General features: G+C 40.4%; 1 protein-coding gene across 17 annotated transcripts in view; it reads left to right on the top strand.

The window, feature by feature from the left end:
• LOC111251071 (cardioacceleratory peptide receptor-like) overlaps positions 1–15515 on the top strand; it is a 164171-nt gene that overhangs the window by 109708 nt on the left and 38948 nt on the right. For 14 of the 17 annotated variants that reach the window (XR_015328168.1, XR_015328170.1, XR_015328169.1 and 11 more), the window contains 2 exons: positions 11816–11951; positions 13335–13438. Coding sequence is in view for 13 of the 17 variants with exons in the window: in XM_086989872.1 (XP_086845998.1) it covers positions 11816–11951; positions 13335–13438 (240 nt within the window). In the remaining 4 variants the exon portion in view is untranslated. Of the gene's footprint in view, positions 1–9689; positions 10092–11488; positions 11682–11815; positions 11952–12253; positions 12367–13334; positions 13439–15515 lie in introns of those variants that run through there. The other 3 variants (XM_086989874.1, XM_086989875.1, XM_086989877.1) reach the window with 3 other exon arrangements.

The raw sequence follows: 15515 nt of genomic DNA, 5'->3' as shown, positions 1-15515 counted from the left end.
TTCATCTGTCCTCCGTGCAGAATGCTAAGAGCTGCCGCCGACCGACCGCCCGGCCGTAAAAGTGCACCTTCTAACTATACCTTACAGACCATTTATGCCTTCTCGAAGTGATCTACCTCGTAGTAAAGTAGACGTTAGCGCTTCAACGCGGCACGCATCGAATCAAATCAGTCTCTTTAGGCATCTCTTACAAGCTTTCTGTCTATACACTTTCATTTTCCTCTTGCCAGTCGTCTAGCTTTTTCATTTCGCTGAATGTCTCCAATGGATCATCGCTGACTCGTCTCATGATTCGTCTCACCGAAAAAAAAGGCAATGCGGCCTATCCTTGAAGTTGTGGTGCTGTGCCGTATTGCTTTCGTTACTACCTTTTACTATGCTCGGTAGAATTTTCTTTGGCTTCGGATCGTCGACTCTTTTTTTAGTAAGACCTTGTCAGTGTGCTTCGCTATATGGACGACACATCCTCTCTTAAAAAGTCTAGTTTCCGTAATGGTTCGCGACGCATTGAAGACAGTTGCTGACCCTTCTTCGCCCATCGCATAAACACACTAGATGTAAGACAGGTGCAACAAGCAGCGTTAGAAATAGAGACTTCGTGTTACGTAATTGTTCCCGTATTTGCCCCATCCTTTAGTCCAGTTTCTAAATAACGATAGAACCAAATAGTAGAATTCACAGCAGGCCAAAATTCCTACTGATGATAACAAGATACAGGTCACGATGTAGGTCGAAGACTGTCCCCATTCTGCTGGACGTGCCACCATCTTGTCCTTGCTCAATTCAACATTCACAGATATGGAAGTCTGGAATGAGACTCGTTGACCAATTAGGGCGAAAGTTTTCAAATCAAGGAAAACATTTGGCTTCGACTTGTACTAGATGTCATAGGCATTTGGTTTTTATTTTTATTATCGTCTCCGAATGACCACTGCTCCGGTGTTGACCAGGACCGTTTCGTACGCAGACTTGAATGATTACTGAACATTATACATATAGTAATGTTATTTTCTAGAATCACTGCTGAAATGCGCGCAATGTTCATTGCGCGTTCTAGGCATTGGGTATAATTAAAATTTCTGTCCAGATGCATGAGTCACCGAACGGAGGCAGTCGTCAAACGTTTTTCACACGCCGATCTATGGTATGTTTCTCCCTGTGGTGGGTTGGCTCCGTGCTAGAAATCAATAACCGCTGCTATTATACCGCAACATAAATCGATCGAATAAATTCCACAGATAATAATTTGTTGCTGAGGGATGAGTAGGGCATGATCGAACGGCCGAGGGACGTTAGAGGTCAGCGAGTGAAATTACAGATTCAAATTGGCCCGCGGCTTGCTGAGTTGTTCCCGAGGATATTTCTTTTTTCTCAGTTATTTAATTAATTAAATCAGCAATAGTGACCATAAATTTTATTGAAACGCGAATCTCTCACGGAGGAATTTTTAACTTTTACAAAATATAGGTTGTAAATCAGTTCTATTTTGTACGAACACGTCGCATTCAACCGAAGAATGCAATGATACATGTAAAACAAAGTTTTGTTTTTTTAATTACTTTGGCTAGTTAGCGGTACCCTCTCATGGGCCCGTCTACAAAAAATACGACGATAAAGAAAAACTTTTTCAAAGCTGCGAAGCTTTTGATATTCGCTGCCCTTTGATTTTAATATATAATTTTAAGTTTTAGCCATAGAGACAACTGAGTGTAACAATCTAAACCTTACACTATAGGTCTCACTTTTCTTTCATTAGATCTCGTTACACTTAGGGAGTCCCAAGGTGATCTCAAAAGTACGCTATTTAAACGTTATATTCAAAGCAAAGATTGTTTATTGTTACGTTAATGAACTTTTGAGACACATTCCCAGTCGTCGCAAATTTACGAAAAAGCGTCCGAGGGAAATTTAACTCTAATATAAAGTAGAAACGCAGTGTAAATTTACCAAGGTGTACTCGGAAGTTTGTTTATAACAATCATTCGTAATATTTCGTTGGCATTGATTTCTACAATAAAAGAAGCAACCACAAACAATAGTGGCACCTATCTGTAAAGTTCACTTAATGTTATAGGCAGCTTCCATGATGTCTTTAGGGCGGCGGCGGCGGCGGCGGCGGCGGCGTCCCGCAGAAATCTTTTCCGCTTATCGCCCTCTAGACCACCTGGTCTGTTTCCTTGAAACTACAAGCTTGCGGCACAGCCTAACCCAGTTATTGCAGACCTTCTGGGCGTTTATTGGTTGCGTGCCACTGAGGATAGGTTGCATCTGGCCTATTTTTACATTTTACGAGCATCCTTCAGTCGATGTTTTCGTCATCGTTTCTTCTGCTCCTATTCTAGACAGTTGAGTTGCGGCTGACTATTGTTGCTTGTCTTTCGGACCTTGCCTTCGGCGTGGGGCATTTCGAAGCTGTTCCGTTACGTTGCGCGGGCGGCTACACCAAGACCTGGTTGTCTGCGACGGAAGTGGTAATAAAGGTTTACTATTATTGCGGACAGAAACCCAAGCCTGGTCCGGTTCCTCCACGCTTTGTGTCGCGTTCAAGCTGCTATCATATTTATACCAGACCTAATAACTATAATAGTTCTTGTAGTAATAATTATCAATCTTTTTTATGAGATAGCACGTATGGAAAAAAATTTGATGAGGCTTGATCCCACTGAGCGTACATTGTTTACTCTTGTTGTTGCGACATCTTACCGTAAGCGGCGGAAATGTGTCACACTTTTAGTACCCGCTATAAACTTTTACAGGTGTTCGACGCTTAGAAATAGTGCCCAATTTGGACTGACGACGACAAGCGCAAACGCGCGAAGATCTTATAACAGATAAGCGCAAAGCCGTTAAGCCCTAGTAGAGTCTCGTTGTATTGTTTTTTTATGAGTCGTATGATGCCAAGGTCGTCCGCCAGGCCAAGTTCGTGTGATTACACAAAAATATCGACAAGGCGGGCGGTAGCAAACTGCAGCACCTACCAGAGGTTCAAGCAGTTACCGCAAGCTCACAAAACATGTAATCTGTTCGAAAGCAGGTAACCTGCATCATGCCCCTAAGCCAAAATTGGGTATATTGTTTACCAAAGTAATTACATTATTATTCAAACAGGACATTAGTCTATTTTATAGGTAGTTCCCAATATAACCAAGCAATTTTGCGTTGATCACAACGATTAGCACATTACCAATTTCGTTGTCAAAAACGTTTCGTTCTGGCCAGTTGGGTCGAAGGACGCCATATTTATCTTTGTAAATGGAAATTTTTTTCATTTATTTAGCTGATCGTTTTTGAAGAAGTACATCAGAAATGTTGCTATAAACGTAAGCTGAATAATACTCTACAAAGGTTTGTCTAATCTGTGACCCATTACTATAACTATTAGACTGTACCACGATCGAGTGCAATGGACCCGGAATAACTCCTTATACGAAGCTTTTAGTTATCGTTCGCCAGTGTCCAGGACACTGACAGCCGTGAGAATAGAGAAACGATTTCATTGAAATAGAACGTTAGACACTACAAACCAGTAGCCCCTATCTGACCTATTTGTGATTTAATTCAAGTAAAATTTGTCCATATATAATAGCACGGAGGGGTCATGCGCTAGCTAGCATCTGCCACCTTTTGGGCCCCAACTTGACGTAGATTTAAATTCTTGATGGCGCTCGACAGCCTGCCTACCCGTCTAACGGTAGAACCCGTAGCGCATCCATATTCGTCTATTGACGGCGGCTATCGGTCGCGTAACTATCAGGAAATGAATGGTAGTACCAAAGTAGCTAAGCATTCTATGAAACGAAAGGATCTCTGTGTCGAGCTACGCAATAGTACGTCGTAATCCGCGTTTAAATGCAGGCATTATGATATATATTATGAATACTGTCCAGCTAAGCACTATAGATACACATATATACAATAGTTTGAAAGTCTTCCTTGTACGTCTGCTAAAGTAATAGAAGATACGCAACCTATTCAGTAATAGATATAAGAGGAACTGTTAACTAATTTTTGCGCCACCCTGTGTGAACGTATGGAGTGAGCTGTTTTCTGTCATGATTTCGTCCTATGTCGTAGTTTTACTTATAACTACGACATAGGACGAAATCATATAGCGGCAATTGTACTGGGTCGTGCGTAGAGGTCGATAATCCTTAGACTTTTTTTTAAATGTTTAAACCGGTTTGTTTTTATAATAGATTTAACGTTTATCCTATTAAAATCTAAGGCAGTTAACAAAGAACGAGAACTCTATGGCAGCAGCAACCTACCTTTAGTGACCTTCACACCTAGGTCCGCAGAAATAGATTTTTTAATAAATATATAGAATGATTTAGAGATTGTAGGCGTCTGGGGCAAGCTTCCGTACTAAACCGTACAGTTAGCATGCATTTTGCTCCCTGCTTATAAAGCCCTGTAAACTGGTCTGTTTTACGAAGGCAGCTTTTAGCTTTATACAGGTAACCTGGTTATTGTCGTGAAGCTCCCATGTCTTAGTAATTAATGTTAGTTATTAATATAATATAATAATAAAAATAATAAGATTAGTAATTAATATGGCTACTACTAAGTCAATCGAGATACTTGCCTTATGGGACGTACTGTAACAGAGGTTTGGCCTGATCAAGAAAGAACGGTTTCTGTGGCGGAACGGGCAAAGTGTGCCAATGTCGAAATCTTGAAACGACTCCGCTTGTTAGCAAACAGAGCCAGCCAAAAAGCCAAATCAACCTGCTCGATAGCTGTCTATATGTGTAAATATGGTAAATGCATGAGGCCAATCATCTACCCAAACACCTATCTGTCTGCGAAGGATTACGTTTATAAAAAAAAAAATTAATATTTGTTGAAGGGGCTCTCGTACTTCACAAAGAGTAAATATGCTGGTAATTCTAGAGGGATGTTTTCGCTTTATGTGCGCGTCCACTTGGTAAAAAAGAGGCCTCGTTATATAAACACCGAAAAAATTGCTTCTTGAAGCCTGTTGACAGTATTAAAGCATGCAAGACGACTGCAGATTAACATTAGCCATATGCAATGAATGATTTTCTTTAGTAGGCCAATGATGCGCGGACCTTTGGCTTGGAGCATGTGTCGTTTGGTTAGAGGAAAATTGCGATTAATGTTTTTATAGAGTAGCGTACGTAATAGCATCGCTCTAATTGACATTTGGACCGATACTATCATAGTAACTTGGCTCTAGTTTCATCAGAAACGTACTGCGCAAATTGAATTTAGTAGTTTAGTACATTTCACAATGATCACAACGGTTCTGAGACCGCAAGATCTGAGTTCACCTTAAACTGCTTCCTGATATTATCGTAACGTAACATAAGTTTATCAACGTCATAGGACATAGTAGGCCATTAAAATGCACCGGTTAGCCATTAACATCGGTTAAATCGCATTCACTTTCAGCTAAACATTGCAGCTCAGAGAGAAACGTGCATAAATTATCCAGTTCTGAATGAAATTCACGATTGGCTGACAACAATCTTCTAAATTCAATGAAGTGTTAATGCTACAGCATTATGTGACACTCTACATTATGTAAGATACAATTAATACAGGTTTTTAATAATGAGAACGGTAGCTCGGTTACTACCAAACCTAATTAAGAAGACAAACCAGAGGCAATATTTGACAATCTATGACATCTGCTTACGCAGCGCCACCGCCAACACGGGACAGCTAGTAAGTTCTGCGGTGTTACACAAAGTTAGATAAAGCCCTTTGCGATTAACGCCACATATGTGAACGGTTCGACTGATCTTTGAACCCGTGCACAAAACAGATTGGGCAGGAAATCGCGCTCACGCTTATCCCAACCGCATGCATATCCGCAACGGCCACAAAAGTTCCGCCTTCGAAAATCGCCCAGAGCTCGGCCTTAATGTGAGCACTCCATTCGTTCCTGCCCGTTTGGTGGACTGAAGTGTGTTTGGAGCAAGCAGTAGCCACCGCAGAACTGGTTTTGACTGCTTGTACTGAGCGCGCCTAGCTAGATGAGGTTCCATGAACGAACAGTCACGGCCACTGCAGCCGTACGGGTGATTGAAACAAAAAGTTTAATTGAATTTGTCTACGAAACGTGGCGGCTTTGGATAGAATCTGATCTGTCCAAGTCGGCCCAAAAGGAATACACTGCTTTCTTGCTGTTACTGCCTCGAGGTAGTGGCGCTGAACCACCTGGTTGGTCGACGGTCTTCCGACAGTTCCGCATAATGTGAGCTGTGTCACTGCTGGCCAAAGGAAAGTTTCTTGAGGACTGAAGGTCAACGAAAAAGAAGAAGTTAACGAATCGGACGAATAAAGAGAGGAAAAAAGGAAAGCAAGGTCATACAAGTTGGAGAATTTCGGCGCGAGCTTCGAGACCTGCTTAGCCGACGCCTTTGTAAGTCCAAAATAGCAGAGAAAAACGTCCCTGTGACCAAATCCTAATCTGAAATATGAAAGGATGGCTAGCTGCTTTCATCTAAAGACACGATTTTCTAAGGTAATTGAATATATTGGTAATTCCCAATAAAAGTATCTCTTAATATGTTATATGAATGGCCGTCTTGTTGCTTAAATACAACATCAATAGAATGAGTTTTTGGTTTTTTTATGAAAGTTATTTTTGCTTAATTCAATTTTTGGCCACTAGCCACCCACATACATTTAGCTGTATCTCTGGAACGGCAATATGACTATTTCGATAATGTTTTCCACCGTCCATACCTCGGGAGAAAAAATTTCAGCAAAGTTATCCAACAGCCATTCGGTGTCACCCTGCTTGGAGATCAGCCGCCCACTGGCTTAATCAGTTAATCAGTAATGCAATTACGTTATTAAGTACACATTTGATAGAGGCACTCTGTTCAAACCACGTGTCTAATAAGCTTGTTCGGCTACAAGATAGTTTCAAAACAGCTTCTGATAGCACATAGTGGTTACAGTTCCGCCCAAAAATCCAATGATGCCGCATAAGACAGTACTAGTTTTCGGAATGTAAACCCATTTTGTCGGTAATGTTGAAATTTTCAGACAGCGAAAGAAACGTAGTCAGAAACTAGGTAGGACAAATGAATGCCCTGAAGAAAGCCAAAAGTGCCGGCTTTACTCGTTTCGTATCTAAATAAGACGCAGAGCGTAAAAAAGGTTTATAATAAAGGAAATGTTCTTTGTAGCAAATGAGTTCATTCAGTTGTTTATTATCGGCGTCACTTACAAGTTACTCGCGACTGAATTATACAAACGACGCGACAGCATCGTGTTACGGGATTCAAAATGTTATCTGTTTGAGAATGATTCAACGTATTCTGACGTTACCGTAAGTTTATTGTTTCTTTTTTAAAAAGAAAAAGAGTGCCCAGGCAAAACATTGCTAACGGCACACAGAAAAGATGTCATCTCAAATTCGATTCCAAGTAGGAAGTATCACAGTAGCGGTTGTATGTACGTACCAAGTATAGGGACAAGATGGTGACAACGGCGTGCAGTTTCAATGAGCTAATTTATTGTCTTAACGCACGGTCGGCTGTAACTTAACTTTTGAACCTGTTAATTACACTAATTTGTAGCAAAAGAAGAATATTAGTTTAATTTGCCGATCAAGTAATTGTGCCGCAAGTCACAAAAATATCTGCACATTAGAGTTGTGTGAAATGATAGATGACGATGAGCCCCTAAGAACTTTACATTGTTTTCGATAATTTTTCGTTCAACAGCATTTCGTGTTATCTCGAAACCATTGCTATATATGCCATATATTAATTACGACCTCTTTCTTTGTTATAGTTGTCACGCATGTCAACTTTTTTTTTTTTTTTGCCAAAGTGTTCCTTGTGAACTGTTAAAAATTTACAATTATATACGTTATATATATATAATGTATGTATAATGTATGTATAATAGCGTAATCCACCAATAGAAGCTCTAATAACGCAGGGAACACGTATAGAAAGAACACGTAAAGAAATGTATAGTGTTTCCATAGACGTGTTACAATGATCTACACCCCGAGGTAAATTAACGTGACGGCTACTAACAATAGCTATACAGGTTCTCCTGCAATAAGCATTGTCAGCTTTTTTCAGTTATTTGTTTCTCCCAAAATTGATAACTATATCAACCCTAATATTCTAACAGAGACATTGGTAACAACTTTTGTGATTTATTATTCGTTCATTTGTAACTTACAGTTGCGCTCAACTCCTTTTTTTTTTATACCAATGCATATTCAAAGCCCTCAAAGGACATGTCTCACATGACTGATAGCTTAGAGAGCCTGAATGTCATTGAGGACCTCTTCTCGCTGTACGTACAGCGTTGCATTGAGTATAACGCTGATCGGCTGTTTGGCCACAATTTGCACAACACTCCTATCAGCTTGTTCGTAACGTTTTCGCCTTTTTAAATGAAGCATGGCAGTCTGACATAATCCTGGTTAGATCGCATAAACAGAAATATTTAAAAGGTGATGCTTCTAGCTCAAGACTGATCTATTTCCTTTTCCCAGGGACAATAAGTTGTGCCGTGCGGTCACTAACTGGTGACTGAGCATTTTCTATAGCAAAGAATTCAATTCCGTGCTGCTTGCAAGTCTCTATAAGTTAGTTATTAAGTCATTTGTGTTAATTCAAAGATAGGTGTGTATTCAAAGATAGGTGTGTTACCTATATGAAACACTGCATCCAACTAGTTCCTTCCATCAATTATTATCGATTCTCGAGAAATCCAGAGGATTACAAGCGGCCCGTTGACCCATCTGAGAAAACGGTAACACATTTTTACAGATATCATTCGTCGTCTCACGTTTAATCGAACGCAGAATTGTTTCTGTCGCAAACGCCGCAAATATCGTGACGGGAGCCAGTATGTCAATATTTATCTGAGTATTCAACCCGAATATCCGATAAGTATTTTCCTTATTTCTGCACGAGTTCAAATTAGATTTTCGAGGTAGCGATTGTCAATGAAGCCGTATGCTTCGTTCTTCCTAGTAATACATTTTTCATTATTAATTAGTAACGAATAGATCCATTGAATTTCGACTCTCGCTTCTAGCCTAGCCCTTGAATCGGTTACGCTGTCACTTTGTTTGAAGTATACGCCTTCTTTGCCTACAGAGCATCGTCCGAGCTTGCACTTTTCGGCACTACAAAAGGCATCTGGTAGAGCCGAAGTGACTGTTCTGACAAAAACGACAAATATCCGAGTTCGAACTATCGCCTTGTCGATCAGGACCTAACTAAGGTCATCTGGAAAATTTGAGAGTTAGACGCAACAGCGACCCGGCAGAACTCTTTTTCTTTAGTTGATCTACATTCGCTCTCTGCGAAGAGAAGCCATGAAACAAACTAGAAATCCACGATGCAAGAGCGAGTACCTGTTCTAAACAAAAGAAGAAAAAAAATAATTTTCTTTACGGCCGGACTGGCTGGCCGGCGAAGCGGAAGCTTTATTTTCATTTTAGCTAAGATCGGAGACATTTTCGAACGAGCTTGACCGCAGCCAGCTGTGGTAATCTAGAAAGGTGAAATACCGGAAGAGCAAAGAGAAATTTCCGGCTCAGCTCTAGTCGATTCGTACGGCAGAAAGTTGATTCTGACGCTCTCTACCGTTGACTAATAGTCACTTCTAAAGGTCGCTCCGCTTAGTGGAGTAGTCAATTATAGCGAGGGTTATCGATAGGCATTGGTGTCTACGGGCTTTCTCGGGTCGTGTTCCCTTTGGGATCAGCATGCTCTATGAGACAGCAAACGATGATGATAAGGCTTCTTCGCACAGGCCCAATGCCAGAATTGAACTCTGTCGGTGTTACAGCGGCCAAAACTGTGCCAGTGGTAGGCCGCAAAGCCTCATAATCGAAAATCCCTTATCTTTGTTTATGCTAACGTCTCACGCCGCTCTTCGGAACGAAAAAGCATTTTTCGAAGATACGACGTGAACGCGACGCGTGCGTGCTCAGAGCGGTATTAATGATTAAAAGTGCACACATTTATGGATATGAGGGACGCTTTCTGCCATTCTGTAGGCGCAGGTGCTGCTCATTGGTTGTAATTCTAAGACATGGAACACTTTACGATATTACGCGAGCACCTTATATATATGTGAGTGTGGATATGTATGAACCTGTTCATGTTAATTAAATCGCCTTATTTTCTATTTAGTAGGTCGACTACTGAAGGAAACAGATAATTTCAAAATAGACAACTCAAGTTGCATCACAATATTTCAACAATCACAATTATCTTAAGCAACTGACTTAAAAATCAACAACTTGCAAAAAAAAACACTGTACAAGTGTACAGATTGTATTTATTCTAACTATAACAATGCATTTTTTATAATTGTTTCCTATATCTGTAAACTGAAGTCAACCATTGAAATAGATTATTTGGAAACATTTATGATTACGGCTATAATGCGGCACTGGTAAGATAGACAAATCTTATCACCTCCACCTGCAAAAGGTTGGTCAGTGGTAGCATGTACCTTTGGTTTCCTGTCTCCGTCAATTTACGTAGGTCTAGCAGACATCGGTGCTCGCGATTGCATGGTGGACCTTGTCGAAAAAGTAGTGCCTATTACTTAAATAGCTACAGCAGGAGCCCCTCGTTCGTTTCCTTCTAGCACAGGGCCATCCCCAGGAGCCCCACTCGGCTGTTCCACTGTCCACCTCACATCTTCAAGCGATGGTAGTAGAGTCGCCTCCGACTGTTGCGTTTAGTGATGAAATTTTGACAGCGACTTAAAACGTCGTCTGCCAACCGTTGCTACTTCCTAGTTCATCGCAGACCCACCCCACTTCTGTATGTCATGTCTATGAGGCTAGACTGCTGTTTCGTGTACTAGAGGGCTTAGACAACAGTCGCGCCCAGTCTGAGGGGCTTGTCCACAACGGCCTTTTTGTGTCGCTGTCTAGGATAGTTGTGTACAGTATAGCGGCGAGTCCCTCGGGGGTTGCTTGTCTTCACGGCACATAGTCCAACTGTGATTGTGGCTAAGGAAATGATGAAAATAGAATAATGGTGACGGCTGCAGAGAGTCTCAAGAGACAGATACTCCGTTTTATATATGGATTTGTGATCCGGAGCGATGAGCTGTGATGGCCAAGTGCTGCTAGATTTTTTCCACCTATGTATGAGAAACGGCTAGCAAGTCAAGCTGTGAGACGACTGCTCTGATCTGTAGCCGAAATATTAACGGTAATAATGATCATGATTAATAATTATGGTTAGCGTTAACGACCTCGCGAGTAAAATACAGGCCGGAGAAACGATGTGCGTAAAAATCTTAATGAGATATTTTAGTAGGCAAATTAACATAAATAAGGTCGTCATTAATTTTTTCCTAAAGTAATCTTGCATTGCCCGTCCGTGCTGGATGGGAATAAGTAATGGAAAGAGGTACGTCGCTGACCTTTCGTCACTGTCAAGGTTGACGAACGAAGACAACAAGAACAGAATAGTTTACCGGCCGGTGCTGATAACCTACTGCCACAAGTGCTTTGCAAGGCCGAAGCTCATTATCAGCTATTTTCGAACTTGCTCAATGGCTAGCTCTCTGATCCAATCATTATTGCTACCTACATCAAAGTCTTGGTCCACTGCGTGCGCTAGCCGACGTAGGGGCAATCATTCGTGCGTTGTTTTCATTTGATGTTTATTCGTGTTACAGAAATCACGTTCAGACTCGTAGTGAGTTATTATCTTGGTTTTCGTCAGGTGACTTAAATTGTTGGCGATTATCAAAGGCCAGTAGAAGCAAAGTAGCAACTGGCGAAAGCAAAAAGCGAAATTATTTTTTCTGTTTGTGATATTTTTGCTTTCAGACGGAAACCTTGATCTTTTTATCAGTCCTGTTTACTCTGATAGTAGTGGGAAACTGCGCAGTACTCGCTACTTTGCTCGCTTCAAAAAATCGGAAATCCCGGATGAACTTTTTTATCATGCATCTCGCCATCGCAGGTAAGCTATGCTGATGATGACCATGATCCTCATTATTCCCATTATTATTCATTGTACACGTCTGTATTTTAGACCGAAGTAATGCAAAATGCTAGTAGTGCGACACTGACAGTACATAGGTTAAAGTTTTTAAAAATTATATTATTATTATTATTATACTATATATATATTATAATTGAGCTTAGCATCCTTGTATTTTGCTTCCGAAAAAATCGGCGATTTTAACACTATTATGCTTCTATGATATATATCTATTATTCTAATGTACAAATGTAACGTTATTAGTACGTTCGAGCTTTCAGATGTCAGTATTCGGAACCCGTTTTCACTCGTAGTCGTGTAACTACCTCTATAAGGAATTGTCACCCTAAAGGATATATCACTCCTTCAGATCACTACCCAGCAGAACCAATTGGTTATTTGCCGCTGTGAAATCCCCACACAATTACTTTTTTGTAGTGACATGGACTTTTCGGCTTACAAAGTAAAATACAGAGTGGACCACCTATGAACATCTAACTTTTGATCTATCTTCTTGATATAACCCGAAATACATGCTGTTGTCAGAATAGCTGTTCCGTTCATTAATCGTGATTTTGCTCGTTGAGATTTTAATCGTCCGACCGACTGGGTGGTCGTAACTTGATTTTAGATCGCACTCTGTCAAAACAGTAGGTACACATCTGCTTTTAATTAGCGTATTTGAAAAATAAATCAACTTTAACACAATAGATAAAGTGTAAGCTCTTGTAGAGGAACTTTTCGTGTTGAAGTCCAACCGCGTTCGAATGTCCTAGAACGGATCTAGTCCTTAGCAAGCCTCATCGCTAACTTCACTATGATGACTCAGCACAATTAAACACAAGCTACAACTAGACCATACAGACGTGTATTTGCTTATAGGAGCGGATACAGTTGAGGCATCCTAGGTTAATTTTCGTCTTTGTAGCGTTTCTTTGTGATAGCTAGATTCGAACAAATTATTTCTAAGATGCCCCCGTGTGCTAGAATGATGTATTTTTCTGTTCTATTTATTGAAGTCAGGGTCAAGTACATCAGGGTGTTTCTGTTTAAAAGTAATTATATGACAAAAGGGCTAAATAATAGCTTGAACTATAATAAGAATCACCGTGATTATTCGATTTTGTGATTAGTTTACGCAGGAAAATGCAGTCGTCCAGGATCAAGCCGCAACCGTCACTTTTATAGTTTCGGTGATCGCAAGGTCTCATAAAGCTAGGTTAAAGCAGAACATTTTCGAATATAATGAAAGAATGACAAGTGTCCTTTTTGTGATCTGTTTTTTTTTTGGTTTAGGGCATTTGGAACAGTTTTGCGTGATACCTGCTTCGATTCCAAAGTAATAATCCTCTTTGTTTGCAGATCTATTGGTCGGCCTTGTGAATGTGCTAACAGATATCCTATGGAAGATCACTGTGGAATGGCATGCGGGTAATGCCATGTGCAAAATCGTCAAATACGCCCAGGTAGAGACTGCCCAGAAATCCATTTTATTAGATAAAAATTAACAAGTAACGTTTTGAACCAAGTTGCCCTTAAAGTGCCTTAAACGCAGATATCTGTCCAACTGTTATACTGACAATTGTTGCACGCTAATGCATGTTAACAGACCCCATGCTATTTGCTTCAGCAAAAACCCGAGGTGAAAATGAAGGTCTTTAGTATCGTGCTAGAGTGAGCTGTATTACAACAAATAAGCACGTAAAATAGGCATTTCACAATGGTCTTGTCTACGACTTTACTTCTTGTTTTGAATAGTTTTTAATGTGAGAGCGTATTATTGGTAACATATTGGGTGAAGTCAACCTGGTAACTGTAACACTTGGAGCATTTTCAAAGTTAGGACCAGACGAGAGCCCTGAGGTTCGTTTGCTTCGCAGCAGCAGAGTTTAGGTGAGTGATTTAAGTTGTTCCACCTTGAAAAAACTATAACACAGCAGGCCACGCCCTCGATCGAAGCAAACTCTACCAAGGTCTGAAGACAATCAAGTGAGATAATTTCGATCCGGCCAAATCGTCTAGTAAAATCGTAAAGGCTAGCTACGATCTTTGAGACTGTTGTATGGTTTAGCTTTGGTAAACAATTTAAGGCTATACTAAACATGGAAATTGACTTCCGCAGCAGGTTTAGCACCGCTGTTTTAACTCGGTACAGGCCAAGTCTATCATATGAGTGGTGCACTAATTGAAACAACTTATCTAAATAACTATAGCAACTAACTATCCTTAACTCGTGATTTTGTGACCCTTTGTACGTAGCAGACGAGTCGCTTGGCGTTATTTTGATGACTATCGCATATAATTTCGTTGATAATAGTAAGGAATGAAGGCGATAAGAGGATTTTGTGAATCATGAGGCTTGGAGAAACAAACTTATGTTCCGTTCATCGAACTCAATACGTAGGGAACAGTCTGTTTGGAAGGCATGTCTAAAATTGCGAAGCCCCTATGACACGTACAAGAACTGCAACTGCCGGAATACTAGTTGCTAATGATCATTGTGGCCAGTTGCGAAGTTTCGGGGCGTATTTCGAAGCCTAAATATTCGACCGGGCTAAATAACATTTTTTCTAGAGGAACTTCTTGTGCGAGATGCTGTACACCTGCGAAAGTTACACCGAGAAGTTTGTATTGTTTGCTTTCGTGATTAGAGCACAAATAATACTTGACTAACAGTGTTGTTCGAATCTTTTGAGAACTGCTAATCAATTGTGAGTATATCAAATGCGGGCATAGCTAGTGAAGTTCTTTTGATGGCCAGTGAGTTAGGTTTACAGTGGTGTACTTTATCGAAAATTCTGCTCGACATGCGCGGCTAGCATGTCAGTCAACGCTGTCAATCTCAATTGTACCATAGAGCACTGTGGTTTCGGGATTCCCGTAGAAGAAGATTGGTAAACGTTTGAGTACTATCTACACACAGACAGGATTTCCACACCAGAGACAGAACAAGGCTAATCTGTAAAAATGACAATATAACACGAGTATATAACGTACGCGATATGCACGCCATAAGCTGTTAGTACTCATTGCTACTTTCGTGTTAGCCCTCTAGCCAGATATCTGCCTTGTGTAATAGCAATGGGTCAGGCATCTGAATCAATCTTGGAGTAATCTGAAAGAAGTTTAATGAAAACTTACAACGATAATTTTTCTATCGTTCGTTCTTTTAGAGTCTTGCGACGATATCAGGCAAAATATAGAGTGTAACGGGCATTGGTTTAAGGAGTTAGAGGAAAGTATGCCGCAGAAGCTGGCTTGATTACTGCTATCAAACATGTGCACAGATTTGGATACAGATGTTGTTTGTTCTCAAGCGTCTCTTTTACGAAATTTCCTTCTCGAATGTATTTCTGTAACTACATTACTTCTTTCGACTAAATGCCAACAGGATAGGTAAAATTTCATGGGGAAAAAAAGGCATTTTCTTCATTATTCATCGGGCAGGAGATGCACTAAAATTTACAAATGGTAAAGTTACATAGGCCCAACTAACTGGCAGCGTAGAATGGCAGAAAATATATACCTTTTCATTATTTTTTA

The sequence above is a fragment of the Varroa destructor genome, unplaced genomic scaffold, assembly GCF_002443255.2.
Source record: "Varroa destructor unplaced genomic scaffold, Vdes_3.0 BEIS01000005.1, whole genome shotgun sequence".
NCBI classification, from domain to species: domain Eukaryota; kingdom Metazoa; phylum Arthropoda; class Arachnida; order Mesostigmata; family Varroidae; genus Varroa; species Varroa destructor.
Note: the sequence above shows the minus strand (reverse complement) of the source record. Positions and strands in the feature narration are given on the sequence as shown.